Source organism: Argentina silus (assembly GCF_951799395.1).
Source record: "Argentina silus genome assembly, chromosome: 19".
Lineage (NCBI taxonomy): Eukaryota > Metazoa > Chordata > Actinopteri > Argentiniformes > Argentinidae > Argentina > Argentina silus.
Genome location: NC_139673.1, coordinates 11500108 through 11522152, shown reverse-complemented (window position 1 = coordinate 11522152; position 22045 = coordinate 11500108). Strand labels below are relative to the sequence as shown.

Here is a 22045-nt window from a genome sequence, read left to right as displayed (position 1 = left end):
TCTGTTTGTCTGTGTGTCCACCGTTCACTCTCTCTGTTTATCTCAGTCTATCTTTGCACCATCAGCACGTCAATGCAGAGTGAGGGAGAGGCTGTGGGACGCAGTGTTGACCCTGAGGAGAGAAGCCATGGGGCTGGAATGGGCCACTTACGCTGAGGAGAAGTCAGTGTGATTGATGGGCCCAAACCCTGACGAAGTATGTTCTTATCTCAAGCTTTGGTAGCCCGTTGCTGGACAAGATAGAAAAAGACTCAAAGGTGTTGTTGCCTTATTGAACGTGTGGAAAGTTGCAAAGCTTAAATGGAAAATCGAACACACTCACCTTAAGATTTCTGTATTTATCGCTCAAGGTTTTTCACCTCAGGGGATATTTTCTTCGGATGCGTTTGTTGGCTGGGCAACGTTCATCCCAAAAGGCCCTGTCAGTCTCATCTCCAAGAACTTCTAATAGAGATGTATACCCGTCCTTTCGGATGCTGTAGTATGAAAAGTGTCTAGGGGTAGTGGCCAGAACAGCAGAAAGCCTTCTCATGTATCACAACTGCGTGTGTGTTCAATGAGGCAGCACTCTGACTGTCTTGTGTATCGGCTCTCAGTATCTGCAGATGCAGCACTTTCCCTCTCTGTCCCTCAGAGAATCGCCATTCTGACAACTTTCCACATGTAGCCCAGCTAGCACTTTGTGTCTGTGTGAAAACTTCATCACCAACCACACCTCAGTGTGTGTGTGTGTGTGTGTGTGTGTGTGTGTGTGTGTGTGTGTGTGTGTTTGAGGGAGTATCCCGCATAGATTTCTCCTTGACTTGGGTGCATGGGAGCAATGATGTGTGACTGACAGATTGTGGCACTGTGAGGAGTGCTCTCTTGAATCTTTTAAGATTTTATGAGTGAGAGTGTGTGTGTGTGTGTGTGTGTGTGTCTGTGTGTCTGTGATGTTTGAAGAATCTTTCAACCCCTGCTGTTCTTTATAATTATGTGGACATCTTCTGACAGGTAGAACAGGGAAACCCAACTGCTTCTGTCTCCCCTCCCGGCTTTAGTGCTTTATAATGTCTGACTTCATCAAGTTGTGTTTGAAGGGTCTTAGAATCTCTCTACTGCCCACTGTGAGTCATTTATAACACATTAGATAGTGAGTTGAAAGAGGGCTCTACAAAAACCACTCTGTTTAAAGTCTGTTCAAAGCACAGCATAATCCGCTAATAAATGCTTTAAATCTTTTTTTACTTTTTGTAAAGTTGAATCGTCCACTTAGGCATTACTGCATGTCTGTTTCGGTCGATCTGTCTGTCGTTTTTTTCTGTCTGCCTGCCTGTCCGAGTTCGCCCCCAGTAACCCCCACCCCTTCCCTCAGTCTGTCTATTAAGTCATGTTCCTGTCTACTGTCTCTCTCCCACCCCCCCCCCCCCCCCCTCCAGCCTGTCCAGGGCTTTGACTACGCCAAGCAGCACCTGGGCCAGCATGGAGGGGAGGAGGAGACCCTCCCCGCCACCCAGGACACCCTGGTGCTTCCCCTGCCCAGTCTCCGAGACACCCCCCTCTCCCTGGAGAAGGCCATACATCAGGATGGCACAGCCAACAAGAAGACCCTCACCATTGACATACGCAAAAGGTACAGGAGACCCAGACAACCCTCCCCTTTCCGCTCTCATAGAGTTCACATATGCTAATTGGACAATCTGAGAAGCTGTTCACTGTTGCTGGCCATACTTGAGCTTCATTTGCGTCAGACCATTGTAATCTATCTAAATTTAGATTGATGTTTTTTTTTCTTTTTTCGGGAATGCGTTTGTATCTTATCTCTGGGTCTGGTTGGAAGACCTTTTCTGAGATCTGCTGACGTCAAATGCTTATCAGTTCACAAACTAGTCTATTCAGGAATATTTTAAGCCTGGTATTTTTACCTCTCCTTGTGTCTACGTTGAACGCCTTTCTACAATATCCACTGACATTACAATATTCTCAATATGAATAGAATATGCCTGCGGGTGAAAACCCTTAATACTAATGATATTACCACTGTATTTCCTTTTATTTTATCCCTGCGTTTGCAACACTCGGCCTCCCTGGAGTCTGAGTTGGGAGACTGCAACTCAATACCAGGCCTTTGCATCTCATAGTGCTACAGTGCACAATCCCTTCTGTCTTGTTCCGTGTTGTCTGTCATCAAATGGGACTGTTGACAGACCTCTACTGTACAGTATTGTTAAAGGGAATGTTTGGGCTATGTAGGAGGTATTTGAAATCACAGGCTGCTGACTTTAATAAGAGCCAGAAGGTTACAGTGGGAGTGTTGAAGCTGTGGGGTGCCATTGCCTTTAACACACACTGTTGTTCCAGATGTTCCAGGATTCTGTGTCATCCTGAGGCGTGTGTCCTTGACTTCCTCATAGTCCTCCTGGGTTACAGGACTCAGACAGAGCAGCAGCACAGAGACTTATACCACTCCCGTCCTGTAATGTCAATGTTATTGAGTTATAGGGGATCGTTTACGTGGCGACTGGAGGGGCAGGTGAAACCGACCATTTGCCATATTTCACAGGGGCTCTTTAGGAAATTAGCTGTCATGCTAAATCATGTTAAATTGTTCTACTGAGGGATGTTTAAGGTGTAATAGGTAATTCAAACAACAACAAAGCAGGCTCCCTGCTGTTTTTTGCTAAACCGCTGAGGGATGGGGTTGGAGAAATGTAACCATTCGCAATTTCAAAGACAGAGTTATGGATGCCAGGACAGACCATGCATGAGATCAACATTATAGTTTTAACCATGTTTTGAAGATATACAGTGTTTACAATTGCATTAAATATAAAACAATCTTATATTTTGGGTTCTGATGGGGTAAGACAGTTGATCTAAGGCATTTATTTAGTTATTAAGTTCTTTCAGAATCAATTGCTATATATAATTAATTTAAAAGTCCAAAAATGTATGTAGCAATTACAGAGTGCCCCTTTAAAGGGCATGATTTTTCATAATGCTGTTTTTTGGAGTTATATCAGTGGTTTGGAGATTGTCTTGACTGGGCCAGGTTGTGTTCCATCTTTCATCCATTTGTCATATTTTGTAGGGCTGTTTATCCATGGATGTGCTGTTCTTTGACTTCCACTGTTTTATTAGGAGAGGAGCTTTTGCTGAATCAAGAGAAATAACAGCTTGGGTATCATCGTTTATGGCCTTATCCACTTTGTAACTAAGGATATATGGTGCATATTCATATTCATAACACCGTAGCTGCGCAAATGTATTGTCTCACCGTTGATTCATATCCGGAGGCGAGATACGATATTAAGACAGATTTCATGGACCGCAGATAAATATGGTGCATTGTTTTTATTCAAGAGAGGTTGAAAAATATTTTTGCTGCACATACAGCCTTAGATCATCTTAGATCAGTCTTACACCAGGACCAGGATGTAATTTGCAGCGACCAGCGGAGTGAAACACACCACTTTCCCAAAACAGCACAAACGATAGTGCCTGCGGCTCACTATAGAGAGAACGAACGCCCCTTCCAGACAAATCTATAAACATGCAAATGAAAGTCGTAAAAAGCAGACTGCAGACAGAATCATGCACACACGCACACATGCACACACGCACACACACACACACACACACACACACACACACACAGAGACACACAGACACACACACCACCAAACGCTGAACTTTTTAATTGCCTAGCCTGCCATCTCTTTCCCAAAGTCTTGCAATCAAATGCCAGTCGGCATTAAAGTCTGGGCATATTAAATGTGACCGGTCTGTCTTCCTCTCTCTCTCTCCCTCTCTCTCTCTCCCTCTCTCTCTCCCTCTCTCTCTCTCCCTCCCTAATCCACTCTGTCTCAGCCTAGCTTTTGATGTCACTTTAATTGAGGCAATTGTCAACACAGGTTGTATTTTTAACAGAAGAAGTCCTATCGTTTGAACATCACATAGCCCCACGAACAACATTCAGCGAACTCACTTGTCTTTAAACACTGAACATGTTTATCCAACACGGATCGCTTCCTGGACAGAGGCCAGACAGAGCTGTCACTCTTATTCTGGCTTCTCTCTCTATTAGCATTATTAATAGACAATTAAAAGGACAGACGTTTGAAGCTTTGATGTCCCTATCATCACCTCAGCCCCCCCCTCGCGCCCCTCAGCCCCCCCCAGTCCCCCTCAGCCCCCTCCTTTGATCAGCTCTAATAGAAGCTACAGCTTCTTGAAGCTGGGCTGCGGTGCGCTAATTAAATAGAACTGAAGCCAAATGATTGTTAGTTAAGTATAAGGTGTTGAGGCTGCCCACACACACACCCCTAGCGACACACTTACGGTGTCAGTGAAGGTGGATACTGAGGAGCTCACATTTAGATTAGCTTTGGATCTCTCTCTGTAGCTCAGTGTATGGATCTGGTGAGGTCTGATTTGGTCAGCTTACTCTTGTTAATATGTGATGTTATGAACAGCGGTTTCTGACTAATAAGTTGTATTGATAATACTGTAGCTGGATAGCCTGTACATCCAAAGTGGACTATCCAGTCTTAGACAGAGGTGGAGTATCCAGTCTTAGACAGAGGTGGACTCTCCAGTCCTAGACAGAGGTGGACTATCCAGTCCTAGACAGAGGTGGACTATCCAGTCCTAGACAGAGGTGGACTATCCAGTTCTAGACAGAGGTAGAGTATCCAGTCATAGACAGAGCTGGACAAGACAGAAGACAGAAGTAGAGGCAGTGTTTTCAGGAGACTGCAGTGGTCAGCACAGGTGAGAGTTGAAGTGGTAGTGTCTAGGGAGTAGAGGGAGGGGGGGGGGGGGGGGGGGGGGGGGTTGGTGAGGCGAGTGATGGCATAACTGTACTCTGAGCCCAACAAGCCCAGAGCTCACCGCCGCTCCTGTTGCTATGGTTACCCGCTGCAGGTTGCCGAGCGAGGACGGTTCCGTCATCAGTAACGAATCAGAGAAGCTGAACTCTGGCAGGGGCTCGACGGCACAGAAAGTCACAGCACAGCAGAAACTGACAAAGGAGGAGACGCGCAAGAGGGAGGGTGAGACTGCTGCTCTCACACACCGACACACACACACACTCACACACACACACACACACACACACACACACACACACACACACACACACACACACACACACACACACACACACATACACACCTCATACATTCATCATCTACAGTATGCTCACAAAAGAGGAACAATGACACCCCCCCCCCCTTCACACACACCTAGGTACAAACACCCAAACTTACACTCTCCCATATACACAGACTTGACTTAGACACAATTACAAAAAAGAGGAATGTAACCCCTGCTCACACAGACAGATACTCTACACCTTCTCTCTCTGTCTCTGTCTTTGTCTTTGTCTTTCTCTCTCACACACACACACACGCACACGCACACGCACACGCACACACACACGCACATACACACACGCACATACACACACACACACTGCAGCTCTTTTTATAACCATAAAGGTATCCACTCAGCAGGAACCAGAGAAATGGACCGATTGAATATGTATGAGACTCTGCTGACATGATACAGTCTGTCATAGTGACACACAGTCACACACACACACACACACACACACACACACACACACACACACACACACACACACACACACACACACAGATAGCAGAAAGGTTATGCTCTGACAAACACCTTTCTTGACCCTCTCTCTCACACATGCGACAACCATACATTTGACCACACTGCAATTTGACTGCAATGCCCCTGAACATAGTTTTCTGATTGGTGCTCAGGAAAAAATAAAGTTGAAAACTGATTCATATTTGCTTGTATGCTGATTTTTTTTAAATTATTTTTTTTGTCCACTGAGGCCAGTGACACTGTTGTTACTTCATGTAACAGATTACATGACGTATCTGCAGCGGTTGTGCATGGTTTGCAGTCATCTTCATCTAAATCAAATATGCCACTTACAAATTGGTCTGTGCTTTTTAGATTATGACTATCGTAATAGAGTGATTTGAATAATTTATCAGCTAAGTTAAACTGATGGAATAGAATCCACTTCCCCTGATATTGGATAAGGAATGAAAGCACACAGTCCTTCATCTATCATAGAGACGTCCTGCCTGAGCCTCCGAGCCTAATGCTGTCTCTGTGATAGACTACTTCTGTCTACCAGGTCATTTGTGACAAAGAGCACTGCTGGAATGTCACAGTGTCACCCACAGTGAGCCAAGGTCACTGCTGTCAATATAGGTGCTAGCTCTGTGTGTGTTTGACTGAGTGTGAGAGTGACAGCAAGTGTAGGAGAATGTGTTCATTTGGCTCATTATGAGAGCTTTCAGAGACGGTTTCTTTGTGTGTGTATGTGTGTGTGTGTGTGTGTGTGTGTGTGTGTGTGTGTGTCTGTGCGTATGTTTCAAATCCCTGTTCTTTGTTCAGATCCCTATGACACCTCATCCGGCTCACTGCAGCTCATTTCCATAAAGCCCATGGCAGCTCCGCCCACCTACTCACACCGCGCCTCCTCTGACCGCAGCCAAGACTCAGCCATCCTCAACGGAGAGGTGAGATACGCACGCACCCACGCACGCACGCACGCACATACACGGGAGCGCACACATACACAGACACATCATACACACACACACACACACACACACTATTAAACAGCCACGTCACTCTTTCCGCCTTACAGGTGTTATGATATTTCTCTCTCGCTCTCTCCCCCCCCCCCCCCCCCCCCCCTCTTCTCTCTCCTTCCTTCCGCAGGTGAGCCTCGCTCTGAAGCAGAAGTCAGACATCGAGCACTACAGGAACAAGCTGAGGCTGAAGGCCAAGAGGAAGGGCTACTATGACTTCCCCTCCGTTGACGGCCGCGGCAGCAGCAGGGTGCTGGCACAGCGGCAGAGGCACGGGCACGGCCACGAGCGGGCGCCAGGGGACCACGGCAGGCCGACGGACCACGAGGAGGAACGGGCGTCCACCTACGTCAAGTCCCGCAGGAGGTGAGGGGAGAGAGCGGGAGGAGTGGGAAGAGGAGGAGTGGGAAGAGGAGAGATGAAGGGAAACACAACTAATAAAGGGATATGGGGTTGATGATTGAGGATCTAGCTTGGCAGACAAGTCCCGCCTCCGAGGGTTTTTCCAGGACCCCGACTGGACGGCGATGTGTCCGTTTCCAACATATCCCCTGCATGCCAATTAGTCTGTGTTCATCTGTCTGCCTGTGACTAATCGTCCCTCGTTTCATAGTCTGGCCGTCTGTGTTTAATTGTTTGATGTGTTTCTGTCCAGAGGAGAGCCTCATCAGCTCTCTCTAATCAGTCTAATCCCTGTGCTGGTGCTGGGCCCGCCCTCTAGCCCTCTAGCCCTCCGCTCCTCTCCTCCTCTCCTCCTCTCCTCCTCTCCTCCTCTCCTCCTCTGCTCCTCCAGAGAGGGGAGATAAGAGGATTTGGTGTCTTTGGCTGAGAGCCGAGGAGCCCATGGGGTCCCGTCGCCTCTCTCCACGAGGTCTGGTCTGTCCTGCACTGACATTCACTGGCTACAGATGCAGACAGAGAGGACACATACTGCACTGTGGCCTTGGTTTGTTACAGATGCAGAGGGGGGGGGGATACACACACTCGTACGCGCGCACACACACACGCGCACACACACACACACACACACACACACACACACACACACACACACACACACACACACACACACACACACAGGTTGTACTTTGAGAGGAGAACAGCAGTTGCAGTTGAACAGTGCGTTGGAGTTGTGGAGGCGAAGGTTTGAACAGCATAGTTGTTTTCATGGCTCAGTGCAGTTTCTCTGGAGAATCCAGCCTCATGTTCCCTGCTTGTTGTTGCCCTCCTCCTCTTCTCTCCCCTAACTCTCTCCTTCACTGTTCACTTTACTGTTGGTATGAATAGAGAGAGAGAGAGAGAAAGAGAGAAAGGGTTACTGAGTTTGTGTGTGTGTGTGTGTGTGTGTGTGTGTGTGTGCATGTGTGGCCGAGCACAGAGCCACAAGTAAAACAGACAGTAACGGCATGCTTAGCCTACTGATGAGATCTTCAGCGCATGTTCACAGATAGGCATCTTGTTCTGTGTAATTGAATGCGTGTTGCTGTTGTGTTGGGAATGGCTGTATCAATATTGTATTATGCTCTACTGCATGATTCCCCTCTCCAAGACATCCTCACTGGGATTGCTTTTTAGGAGTGGCCTTAATACAGTATTGTACGGCAGTTCTTGGCACAGTAATTAGAAAGCATAAGATTATGGAAGTTATGTAAGTAAGCTGACAGGGAAGATATTGTATTCAAGCTTAGTAGTCATGATTGCATTGTCACTGCTAGTGCTGCAAGATGATGGTTTAGGTGGTGGTGGTGGTGGTGGTTGTGGTGGTGGTGGTGGGGGGGGGGGATTTATGATGACAATGAGGGGGCAGATGATGAATATAATTCCAATGATGATTCCAATGACGATGACGATGATGATGATGATGAGGAGGATTGGTTAAGCATTGTCTCAGTAATTTGAGGCCCAACACATCCCTCCCCTCTGATTCATCTGAGCTCTAATGCTTCTCTCCTCTGTGATTGGCAGGCACTCCCAGGTGAGGCACCCGGCCTATCGGAGCAGGCAGAGTCTGAACAGCCCGAGTCCTGGGGGGACGGAGATGGACCTGCTGGTGATGAGAGAGAGGCCCAGGAGAGGCATCAGGAACAGCGGCTACGACGTGAGTCAGAGTCCAGCCCTGTATCAGAGAGGAGTCAGAGTCCAGCCCTGTATCAGGAGTCAGAGTCCAGCCCTGTATCAGAGAGGTCAGAGTCCAGCCCTGTATCAGAGAGGTCAGAGTCCTTACCCTGTAAAAGTGAGGAGTCAGAGTCCAGCCTTGCAGCAGACAGGAGGCAAAGTCCCGCCCCTGTATAAGAGAGAAGTCACAGTCTAGCCCTGCAGCAGACAGGAGTCAGAGTCCCGCCCTGTATTAGACAGGAGTCAGACGGCTTGTATCCAGGTGTGATAGAAGTGAGCCACAGCAGACTAGTGGAGGGGTTCATTAATAATTAATAACTAAGGATTCATAAGGTTTCCATTCATAATGCATTCAGGCGTGCAGCCTCTTCCCCTCCGCATCATCTATGAGTCCTCCGGTGCGATTCTGTTGCTGTGGAGACACAGCCACACCGATGCAGCCAGAATATCAATGGGAGAGCAAAGAGCAGTTCCCAAAAGTCATTTTTTTCAGCCCGCTACTTAACAAACGAAAAACACTGTAATCACCTCTAAGCCTTTCACTTGAAAAACAAAAGCTGTTAATCGCTTGCTTCAAACCATTTCCAATTCCAAGACCGAGACAGCATATCAGGACACACACTTTGTAAGCAAATAAAACCGCATTGGCTGTTTGTCTATAAGCTTTAGAGGACCGACGTTTCAATTTATTTTGAAGCCCCCCCCAGTTTCACAAACAGGAACCACACATTACGGTTCGCTGTGTATTCATGATCTCGGTCAAAAACAACTCTTATCAGTCCAATTTCCCAGCAACTTCACATAAGAATACAGCTTGTCTTCACCATCAGCATATCTTTGTTCACCACCGCTCTGCCCCTCTTGTACCTGCTGTGGGAGGGAAAGATGGCAGTTACCCTAACAACAGTGTCAGTCCGCTAAAAATACAATGCTATACAGGCTACGCTACGTGCAGTCTCCTCCTGCAGAATGGCCTGGCTCTATTGATTACAGTGGGAATGCTGCAGGCCACATCACTGCGGATCCACGTCTCCGCCTGTCCGTGTTGCGGGGGGGACTGATTTATGAGGCGCGCTGCGCCAGGTCTCCTGTGGCTCCCCTCCGCTCGTACAGGAAGTAGGGCACCCTCAGCACCCACTCGTTTATCACTGAGAGAGAGAGGGAGGGAGGGAGAGAAGGAGGAGGGAGGGGGAGAGGGAGGGAAGGAGGGAGGGAGGCAGGGAGGGAGGGAAGGGGAGAGAGAGAGGGAGGGAGGGAGCAGAGCGTGGGTGCAAAGGTGGAGTGAGGGAAGGAGAAAAGGGGATAGAACAATGGTGTGAAAGAGAAGAAACTGAGAGAGGGAGGAGAAAGAGAAGAAAGGGATTGAGAAGAGTATGGTAGGGAGAGAGAGAGAGAGAGTGACGGACGGAGAGAGGACAGGGAGAAAGGCAGACAATGTGGAAGAGATTAGAGCGAGGGAGAGAGAGAGGGAAGGAGACAGAGAGAGTAACACACCCACACACAGATACCTCCAGCAATTTGCCGCAGTGCTTAATTACTTGTCTGTAATTCGCTGAATTGTTTATTGCCACAATTAATCTCGGGGGCGGGATGAAGGGTTGGGGAGGCAACGGATAGATAAACAAAACTCACGCTCTGTACAAAACTGTCCCCTGGTAATCTCCTAGCCTTCCGGGACCCACCAGAGAGCAGCATCTTCTCTGGATCGGTCCTATTCAGCTGATATATGATAGCACCACGGCACGCTATTAAACAGCTCTCTCTTGCTAAGTCAGCACCTTGTCAACAACCCTGCCGCGAAGATGAGTCAGTGACTTCCTGAATCATTACGAAAGGATGAACCTTTCTCCGGATGAACCCCAGTGTAGCATTTTACCGAGTCGTACGGGAGTCGTACTTTGAATTTCACACCGTAGCACTGTGTTCGTTGTGTAAATTAGGACATGGGTCTCTGGGTGGGTGGGTTGTGGGATAGGTGGAGTCCTCCAGGGCTGCCTGTGGTGTGTTCCCGATGAAAAGACATCGTTCCCTAGCACCTCTTAAACCAGGGCATCGTTAACATTTACACAGCGCTGAAAAGTGACGGGATAGTTAAGATTCTGCTCAGAGACTAAGTCTGAGTCATTTCTCCCTCTACTGTGATGCTAATTGGAATGTCAATATGCTATCATAGATTGGCACTCCAGAGTGTGAACAAGGATGTGCGTGTGTGTGTTTGTGTGTGTATGTGTGTGCGTGTGTTTGTGTGTGCGTGTGTGGATGTGTTTGTGTGTGTGTCTGGCATGTTCACACTGTTCTCTTTGTGCGTTAGTGTGTTTGTGTGAGTGTGTGTTCAATTCTTTATTGTGGTTGCTCTGCCCTGTGTGTGTGTGTGTGTGTATGTGTGTATGGTTCTAACTACTTCACCACTATCTGTCTCTCTCTCTCTCTCTCTCTGTGTTTCAGACGGAGCCCGAGCTGATTGAGGAGACCAACGTGGACCGCCTAGTGGGCCCGCGGGGTTACCTGTGTGGCCGGGGGGTCAAAGGGCACTCAGAGACGTCCACTCTGAGCTCCCAGCCCTCCATCGATGAGGTGCGGCAGCAGATGCACCTGCTGTTGGAAGAGGCCTTCAGCCTGGCCTCGGGAGGCCACTCCACGGCTGGACGCCACTCCCACCACCCCCACCACCCCCACCACCCCCACCACCATGGCCACTACAGCCCCGGGCCGCCCCCCCTGCCCTACTCAGAGGTGGTGACCAGCGCCCCCGGGACCATGAGCAGGGGACGGGGAGGGCTGCAGTGGGTGCCAGCCTACGGATCAGACATGTACCAATGCAGCCTCCCCAAACCAGTGAGTGGAATGATTGTGTTTGGTTTACAACAGCTGTGACTATTGAATGGCATGGACTCAAGTGAAAAACCCTGTCCTTCTGTGTTCTCTCCTAAAGGCCTTTCGGTTCACCCAGCTTCCTGACATGGCTATGGGCTCCCCTCCTCCCCCTATACCCCCTCGCACCGGCCCTCCTCCTGGGACCTCTCTGAGACGGTGAGGCCTGGTCACACACACACACACACACACAAGCATGCACACACACACACGCACACACACACACACACACACTCACTCACACGCACACGCACTCGGGCACACACACACACACACACACACACACACACACACACACACTACACAGCTTTTAAGGCTCTACCTCTCAGGTTGCTCACTCTCATCCTACAACTGATCAATAAGCTTTCCAACATTTATATTCATATGATAAATATCCACCAGGTACAGTAAATGTGCTGTGGTCAGAGTGATTTTGGTTCCTGTATAAATTTGAATTCAAATCAGTGCATCAGTGGTAGATGACATAAATATCAATAAGGAGCCACAAAGGTTTGCTAGTTTGTTTTCATGGAGTGCCTCTGCCACCCTGTGGTATAGGATGTGTATTGCATGTTTTAGAGGTATTAAACAGTCAGTGTCTGTGAGTGTGTTTGCGTTATCTCTCTGTCCCTGACTCAGCTCGTCCTCTGACCTCGGGCCCAAGGGCAGGACCTCTGAGGCGTCTGCCACCGACATGCAGACTCAGCAAGGCAGCGCCCCCTACGTCCCGCTCTCCAGAGCAGCTCTCCCCTCCATCACAGCAGACCAGCCCATGCCCAACTACTCAGGTCAGAGCCTGTGTGTGTGTGTGTGTGTGTGTGTGTGTGTGTGTGCGTGTGCGCGTGTGTGTTAGTGATGCATGGGTCAGCTGTTGGTTCACCCACTGCCACTCCCAATTGCTAATAACCTGTCTATACCTGACTATATGTGAAATATATATCTGAGGCCTGCACTCGACCCTAACCCGCAAATATTCATATAAATATATATATATTGCAGCTTATCTCTTATTAAATTAATCTCCGACATTGTTATTTTTGCCTCAGTGGATCGACATTAACTTTTTCTGCCCAAGTTCCTGTAAACATTTGGCAGTTGGTGTGTATTTGGCATGTTAGGCCCTAAAGCTTAGACTTACGCACTAATGGCAGTTAAAAAATAATGAAAGAAAAACCTCAATGTAGCCTATAGGTATGAATTGCAAGAATTATACATTTATGGATTTTTTAAAGCGTTGTTTTCCCTTTATTCAACCCGCCCGCGATCCACACAATATTTCATGAATATTTTCAGCATCGCCGCTGGGACTGTCGCTTCTGAGTCAACTAGTCAATCGCTATTGTGTGGGTGTGTGTGTATGTGTGTGTGTGTGTGTATATGTGTGTGTGTGTGTATGTGTGTGTGTGGGTGTGTGTGTATGTGTGTGTGTGGGTGTGTGTGTATGTGTGTGGGTGTGTGTGTGTGTCTGCATGTATAAATCCTCTCCTGGCTAAATAATTGGTTTGAAAAACGGCAGCAAACATTGTCTTTGTCTTCCCACAGGAAACCCAATGACAGCGGTGTACGCCATCCCCGCCACCAGGCCCGGCTACTCAGAGTACTTTGTCTCCACGCCCCCGTCCTCCTATCGCAGCCCCTCCTGGATGTCCTACCCCCCCGAACCCGAGGACGTGCCCCCTCAGTGGGCAGACTCTGTAAGAGCCCCTCCCACACGCCACCCACATACACCAGGGAACGCCCAATTCTGTTCCAGGATCAGGGACAGCTACCACAATGGGTCCAAATTGAGTTGTGTTCATTCATGGCGATGGCTATTACAGCATGTCTGAGACTGTAAGCTCAAGGACTGGTGTGGTCTTTTCATGGATATCTGTATTGAAAATTAAAACCAATAATCTTTGAATCATCAGAGAATCAAAAATATATTTTTTATAGTTTGCTATAAGCAGCCATTCGGATTGCCTCTGTAGAAAGCTTCATTTGGGACAGTGAGATGAAAGTCCTCTGGTATCCATATCTACCCTCGAACAGGATTGGGTTGCCTCCGATAGCCTTGAGTTATGCAATGCTCTTTTCTCTCTAAAACACAAGACGGGTTCCATTCTCCCTTTGTTGGATCTGTTATTGCCCATGTGACCTCCCCTCTCTGCACTGGACTCTCCTTGTCTGTATGGAATGTTCTTTTTATCCCTGTTTGTCTGCCTGTTTCAACCAGATGCCTTCACACAGTGTCTTTTTGCAGAACCAGTGTCATTTAGAAACCATTTGCTGAACTGAATTTATGGCTGGCGTTGAGTGGACACAGCAAAATACTGGGGTAGTTGAGCACATTTCCTAAATGAACACCTCTTTTCTTTTTCTTTTGGACCTTTTTTTAAGAGTCTGTTTGTTGTTAACCGGTCAGTCATGCTCATCTCATGTTCAGGATCCTAAAGTAACCCATTAGTAGAGTTCAAACACTCTACTGTTTGAATCGAAAAGTCCATCTTAAAGTAACTGATATTTATTTTCACAATATTTATTTGTTCCTTTCCGTTATCGTGAGTTTTGTCCTAGTGTTCTTGTGTATATTTTCCCTTATCACCCATTTAAATATATTTGAAATACTGGGGCAAGAGAAGCAATGTTCACTTAGCAAACAATAAGGATAATACCTTTTAGCAATTCAAAGTAGCAGCTGTATTTCTAATCATTTTGGTGGAAAGCCAACATCTTGTTGTAGTTGTCTTGACACCTGCCCTACCCTCTTTTCCAGGTGCCCCTGCCGGGGTATGTGGATGCCTTCCCTCACCCCCGCTACCCTCTGGGCAGCCCCCCCAGGCTCCCCCGGCACTACAGCCAGGCCTCGGAGCGGCCCCCAACCCCCTCCACAGCCACATCCCAGCAGAGCCTGCCCGAGGTGGGGGGGCCCACAGACAGCGTGCCCCTCAGCAGCCTCTCCACCTCTGCCCTGGTACAGGCTATTCGCCAGGAGGTGGCCAAGTTGGCCAAGAAGCAGAACGACATGTTTGAGTTCCAGGTGTAGTTTGTTTGCCCCCTAGTGTCTAGATGGTGGAATTGCAGTGTGTTTTTCTCTTCTGGACATGCTGTAACACTGGAGACTAGATCTCCCTGGAACAAACTCAGCATTTTTGACGTTTGTATATTAAGACTGATTGAAGCCTCTTTTTCTCTTTTCTTCTTCCTCTTATCTCTTTCTCTCTCTTTCTTCCTTACTCTCTCTCTTCCTCACACCATCTCTCTCTCTTTCCCTTTCATAATGGGAAAAGACCACTTTGCTTCGATGTGGTTCAGCATACTCTCATTATTGAGTTATTGAGCGGTGAAAATGTTCTCTCAAACTGTCAGTCATCTCCACTTCATGATGTCTCTATAATTATATGACATCATTCCTTGTCATTGTAGACATAGGTTACTAAATCAATTTAACAATGGATGAGACAAAGAAAGTAATGTTATGTACAAGCTCAAAGGACCAAATTCTTCAGAACAGAGGAGTTATGGGTATATCACAATGTATATAAGCATGTACAGGGATGCCATGTATCTTATCTCTTTTTATAGACCGAGTCCATTTCAATTCAAATAAAGAGACACCTTTTTTTGTTGTCAACTCAAATGGACAGGAAAGACCGAAAGGATTCTATCTGCTTAACTGTACCTAGATGGTTCTGTTTGTAGATGACATCAGTCAGAATCAGATTCCCTACCCTGTTGCCTGGCTTCAAAATACAAATTTCACTTTACACATGAGTTTGACAACAACAACCAAGTCATCTGTTCAATAAAAATTGAGCAAATTAGCTATCGTTTTATAGTTAGATTTGAGATGAATTTGATTAAAGAGAAATGATGTGTTGTATTTATCCAAACAAAGAAAAGGAGGCGTGTTTTTCTAGAGAGCTGGGATCCAGCACGATGCTATGTACAGTATGTTGTAATGAAACACACTTTGAAAGAGAGTGCCAACCATTGAGAGCCCTCAGCCCAACCCCACTGGTTCTGCTTTAGTCTGGTGTAAATCGGATACGGCAAAGTCCAAAACTAGCTGACACTGACCCCTGGAGGACTGGCGTTGCACAGCTCTTTATTAGTGCACAAACCCTTAATAAGTGTTGCTGCACAAGAGAGTCCACTACTGTAGGTGCTGCCACTGTGTTGTGGATAACAGGTTTTGGATTGAACTCTTATCTCCGTAGAGCATTCTTTGCATCATAAATGTGAATGTGAAACGCAAGAGTTCTATCTCCTTGGTTATTGATTGTACTGTAACTTGAACTTTTTAACAAGAACCAGTTAAAATGCACTTTATCCTTAAAGTAGGCCTATACGTCTTGTGTGTCAAAATGGACGCAAAGGAGAAGGTCCAGGTCCATCTGAGCCTCCCTGTGGAATCTGGCTGACATTCCATGATTCAGTGAGTGAACACACTCACTTGAAAACAGCCATGTGAACACAGTTACTGTTGAGTGGCTCCAAGTAGTATTGGCATGAAAGATCGCATGAGGCTACATAGGTAATCAGGACTGTTACAAAGTAGGTTTCAAAAGCTTTCATGAGGCAAACAAGGGTGACAGAAAGGGGAGTATGTTGTAGGGAAAGTATTTGAAATAATAGGGAAGCGTCCGCAAAACCTTTCTCGTTTTCTAATCCTGTGGCACTGTAATTTGTGAGAGGACAAGAGTGAAAGGGAGGTCTATCCCAATGAGAAAGAGCCGTAAAAATGAGTAGTGCCATCGATGTATCATACTCTTCTGTTCCTAAAACAACAACATTGTCTCTCCAGCATTGTTGTATTATTTCAGATGAAGATTATTGTTTTTCACTTTGACCTTCTTTTTTACAAATCCTCTGTACAGTAATATCTCTGTTTTCAGATGCACCCCTGGGAAGCTTTCTTTTGTACCCAGTTGAGTGTGTTCTGACTGTAAATATGAGAGGAATGCGCTCTTAACCGTGTTGCTTTTTTTGTTTCCAGCATTTCTTTAGCTGTTGGACTGAAAACACTCATGGTTGCAGTTATCTTGTACTGTATTGTAAAATGAAAGCCTTTCTGTCTGTTCTGTAGATGCTTACCAGTTTTGTGTCTAAACAAATATCATCACATAATGCTGATTTATCAATCTGAAGAAAGAAACTGATATCCAAATACTGTAGGGTGTTTTGAAACTTAAAAGATGAGCTCAATAAAGGTGATGACAGATTGACCCATGATGGTATGGTTTATGAAATATGACCCAATTCATTTTATGAAAATACAAATGTTAATGGTGGTCATCCTCATAATTCTATTTTCCCTGGTGTGAATCACTTCCTTCTCCACAGCTCATACTGGACGCTGCTTAAGAAACGATCTGAGAGAGAGAGAGATAGAGAGAGAGAGAGCTATTATGAAGTTATCCCAAGATAAGGTACATTTCCAAAAATATACAGATTTGCGTCTACAATGGCAGACGTGGTTACTACAGTATAGAGTGGACACATACAAACTGAAAATGTTCCAAGTATCGTGGAGTAAAACCAAGTTAAATTTACGGGCGTGAGTGGAGAAGGCTGTCATGGCATGAAGTCGGAGACTCCGGCTATATAGACATCACTGTTTGAATAACTTGACCTGTGTATACCTGTGTGGATGTAGGCGTACTATAACATCAGTTGTATTGAATGTTCAGCTTATTATTGGACAGCTTATTATTGACCACCCTCCGATTAACATCATTAAAATAAAATAATAAAATGAATCAGATTTTTGTTTACATCTCCCGGTATCGAAGCTCTCTCCTATCAGCGTTCGCAACTCGATCTCCTTCAGTCGGATATCCAGCTCGCAAAAGTTGTCCACTTCGCTCCAGGACGCAGAAGGACTATCTGCTGGTGGACTGAAGACCTCGAGAGGCAGGTATTCAGGCACCACTAAACTGCCTGTGTTTGGCCACTGTTCTTGATCTTCAACGGGCTGCTCCTGTTTTGTAGGCCTGTTATGGTTTTCTTGGTTCCGTGTCAGGGTGGCCCAAATGTCCGCGGATGCGTTGGACTGGTCGTAAAGAGAGGGGAAGAAACTGCTGTCAACACTCATTGTTTTTTAGTAAGTCGAGAATTTAGGAATTCTGGTTTGTTTGGATTTGAAAGGTTGATGCACCTGGTGATTCTGGAACTTTTCATTTGGGAAAACAGGCTGTACTCACACAATGGAAAACATACAACAAAGAACGGTCAATTGAGTGATTCAGTTATGATAAATAGCAATTATAATAAACGTTGAAATGGTCTGTCAGTTTTGTAGAAAGAGAGAAACAATTATTTATATGGGGTGAAGACTGTAGGCCTACCACAAACACACTCACTCACTCTCTCTCCTTCATAAAATAACTAATAATGCGTAACTACCCCTCTTTAATGCGTCACATCAACAGCCATTTACAACCGTCATTACATTGACGGGATCCTACGACGTGACTTTGAGAGGGTGACCCTGATTTATGATGACTGTGTGATAATGAGATAAATTACTCTACTGGTTATATGTCATAACAGGACATATATCAAATAATCATATATTGTGATTGCTGGAGACACTTGTATCTTGAGTCTCATGCCTATGTGTAAAAAGCATAATTCATTTTGACGTTCTGTTTTGATCATCTCCAGAGGGCTTTGTATATTGTTGTGAGTGAATAACCAGTTCCTTTTCAAAGCCTGTTATGATCCTCTGAACAGTAAGCCAGGAAACAGAGTGCAGCCGTAAACTCTTTTAAAAACAATATAGATAAGAGAATGATGTTGATGAGACATGTCATAGATATACCGTAGGCAAACATTCAAGATGAGTCCAATGTCTAGTTCTGACCTTTCTCATGTCCTCCTTCATTTCTTCTGTTGAAATTAAATAAAATGGTATCCTCACATTTCCTCTTGTGTGTACTTTATATCTTTGGGTGCCAATCTTTCCATCTTTCTTTCAGTCCTTCAGGAGTTAGAAGTGGTCTGTGACAGTAAGGTGTTGGATGGTCGTCCTTCAGGTAATAGCTGCTGTAGCTTTGACTGGTTGTCCAGACGCTTATTGACGTGTGGTGGACAGGGCATTACCAAGAGCCTTGAGTGGATTATTTATTACGGTGGTAATGGACTCTGCAATACAGTACTTTGCTGCAGAACACCCGTGTGTGTGTGTGTGTGTGTGTGTGTGTGTGTGTGTGTGTGTGTGTGTGTGTGTGAGTGTGTGCGTGTGCGTGTGTCTGTGTGTGCGTGTGTGTCTGTGTTTGTGTCTGTACAAGGGTGGCTGAGATAGCCTATCACAATTCTTTTCCTCAGAATTTTAAGATAACTTTCAACTCCATCTCTAAAAGCTTCAGTTGACTCACCCCAAAAAGGATAAGGGGATACATCTCTGGTCAGATGTGTCAGTACGCCACTCCCGGAATAAAAACAGTGAGTTTAAATTCTCCATAGATGCCACAAAGGGGATTACAGCGAAGGAGCTGAGTCACTGGTAATGCTAGTGCTACAGTATGGGGCGGCAGTTATCCCCTTTCTGAGGACGACCATTGTCTCCCTACACACCCCTCTATGCTCTCCTTGAGCCCTTGTAGACTCTTATGAGTAATGATTCTGAATGATAAGTAGACATTAAAGGGCCTTGTTCAGCCCTGCTCTCCAAGGGCGGACTTTGTAAACGCCTGACTGATGCTCATAACCTGGAGGGTGAACCAGAGAGCCTGGAGAGCCAGGCCCTGGGAGGAGAGATCTCACAGTGGAGGGGTTTTTACTTGTGTGCTTAGCATTCAGAGAGCATACTCTGAAACTTGAGTCTGGACAGTTACTTTAAAGCAGTGGGTTTGTCAGGGAATGAGTATGATCAGTGATGCAGATGAAGAACGAGATTCCCTGGGAGGCAAGTCATCTAATTACATATCTACTGTGGCCCAAATGATTCAATTAAACTGCTGACGGATTATGTCCTTCTCCCTCTGTGTGTGTGTGTGTGTGTGTGTGTGTGTGGGCAGTAGAATGTGAGTGTTATACCAGCAGCCTGTAGTTTTCCTTCCTTCCCACCAGGGAGCAGTATAGATATGTCTTCCACTTGCTCAACACAGTCCTATTTGGATAAAATGGACAGGAAGGGGAGCAACCATTCTGTTCTATGATCACTGTCTAGAGACAACATCCTACTCAGAGAATACTGGTTCTGGGAAATGGCTGACCCTGACCCGACAGAGGACCTGACCTATCAGCCTATTAGAGCCTCACGCCCACCCTCACTCCTACCAAGCTCCTGAATATCCAGAGAGAGAGAGAGAGAAGACCTTCCCTTTACAAAAGGAGATGCTTTCATAACACCCTTTCAAGTTTGAGAAAAAAAAAAAAGGTTTACAAAAGTATGCAATTTTTTTTTGGACCATTCTCTATTTTGGCTTTGGCTTTGAGATGTTCAGTGCGGTAACAATGGCTGCTCTTACCAAATTCAAAACCTGTTTCTGTATTTGTAGCTTTTTTTAGTCATGATGTTGCTCAATGTAGAGACTCTGTGTGGGTGTTTCAGCTGTAGTTAAAGATGCTGCTTTGTTTTGTCAGATTGATTTGACTCTTGCTTCCTACAGTATGCATGGCGTCCTGTGTGCTCTATCCACATGGGAGTGAAACCACCAGGTGGATCAATAAGTGGATTGATATGTGTATCACCTTACCCTTGAATCTGCACTCGACATCTTGTACCCTTGTTTTTTTTTTTTTTCGTTTTTTTTTTTTGCGTGTCCTTTCTCTCAGGTAGATTGTTCTGGCCTAATTTGGCAGGTCTAATTAGATGTGATCTGCCTCTGATGGTCCATTATCTGTTAATAAGAGCTAGTTAAAGTAATTATAGTACAGCAGCCAGAGCAGATGACAGGCATCGTGATTAGACTGTGTTCAAGATGGTCAGCCCAAGGACTGGTCAAGGAAAAAAAAATGTTTGAGTGAAGAAAAAGTTTGGTAGAAACTTCATCTGCTGCATACTTTTGTTAATGTTGTGACCCTGGGGTTTCAGTGGGGTTAACTGTCTGATGATGATGATGAATATGATGGTGATGATGAGGATGATAGGGTCAACTGAAACACAGACTAGGCAGTTGAATAATGACACAGGCATGTCGTTACAAAATACATCCTGTCGTTTCTCAATGCTAAGCCTCTTTACTCCACTCCCCATCCCTCCTCCTCCTCCTCCTCCTCCTCCTCCAGGGGGATACACTCACACACTCCCTTTCTGTCGGGTATTAGATAGATGGAGGATCTGGGGAAGCTGGTGGAGTCACGCAGGCTTTGGGTAATGGTGCGGAGCGTCAGTCTCAGTGGTATTACACAACACAGACAGTGTTGGGAGGTTTCACTTAAATGAGATAAATGATGAATCATTCGTCCTTTTTCATGATCTGATGACTGCAGTACATCTATAAATACTGTTATATTCCACCCGTATCTTCCCCTAATTTGTCTTCAGACAGACAAAGGGCTGTTCTCTTCTCCTTTGAGTAACTTCTTTCCTGGGTAAGTTCGTGTAGTGCTGTGGCACTGGGTGAACGGTGCCCACGCTATCAGAGGCTGGAGATGCAACGTTATCATATCAAGACCGACTGACTCTCATCGTCTCAGGCATCTGCGAACCACTCCAGCTGCACTGCTGCCCCATCTCAACTCACCATGACAGATGTTCTGGGAATGACTCATAGAACACAAATAGGTCCAGCTCACTCAAAATGTAGGCTCTACTTTATTTTCAGTGACAGTTTTATGGGCTACTTTGTGTCCATTTTTTAGACTTTTCCAGCTCATCTACAGACCTAGTTTTTTTTCCTGGTTGCTAATGTGTGTGTGTGTGTGTGTGTGTGTGTTCATGTGATTCATAGACAACATTAACAGAAAACTATGGAGCGATACAAACTTCGGTTTGGATTTTGTTAAGCTCAATTTGCTGCATTACCATCGAAAAAAACTTGCTGTGCAACTGTTGCTTCTTCTGATGAAGCCCTCTGTCATCCTCTCCACTGGAACATATTGGCTCTAGTGCACTGGCCAGATTTAGCCCCTCCTCTTCACTTAGAGCAGTGAAAATTGATATTTTAGTTTTTTTTAGTTATTGGCATTCCGGTGGGAGGTCTCCCCTGTGCACCAAATACATGAGAAGTCAAGCTGTTAGCACTGTATATCCTTAGCATCCAAGAGAATAGAACAAATACTAGAACAAATACAGAGTCCAACATACACACACATTATTTCATACATAAATGGTTTCACAATTAACACCGTAAAACATATTCTGCTGTCTTTCGTCTGCTGACATTTTACAAAAAAAGCACACAATTGTGTGAACAGTATGACAACTCTCGTGGAAGCCTAAGACAAGCTATCTACAAACCCTGAACAAGCTCCTGAAAGCATTGGCAGACATATCCTCTGCCATG

General features: G+C 45.9%; 1 protein-coding gene across 1 annotated transcript in view; it reads left to right on the top strand.

The window, feature by feature from the left end:
• The window catches only part of kiaa1549lb (KIAA1549-like b), a gene marked incomplete at both ends in the record, with an annotated part of 50760 nt that extends 36126 nt beyond the window's left edge, over window positions 1-14634 (top strand). Inside the window, 10 exons of the mRNA XM_083690884.1 lie at window positions 1419-1612; window positions 4906-5033; window positions 6424-6548; window positions 6754-6989; window positions 8589-8721; window positions 11184-11573; window positions 11671-11768; window positions 12249-12397; window positions 13152-13303; window positions 14365-14634. Of these exons, the coding sequence (XP_083547010.1) occupies window positions 1419-1612; window positions 4906-5033; window positions 6424-6548; window positions 6754-6989; window positions 8589-8721; window positions 11184-11573; window positions 11671-11768; window positions 12249-12397; window positions 13152-13303; window positions 14365-14634 (1875 nt within the window). The remainder of the gene's footprint in view (window positions 1-1418; window positions 1613-4905; window positions 5034-6423; window positions 6549-6753; window positions 6990-8588; window positions 8722-11183; window positions 11574-11670; window positions 11769-12248; window positions 12398-13151; window positions 13304-14364) is intronic.
• Window positions 14635-22045: the final 7411 nt, after the last annotated feature.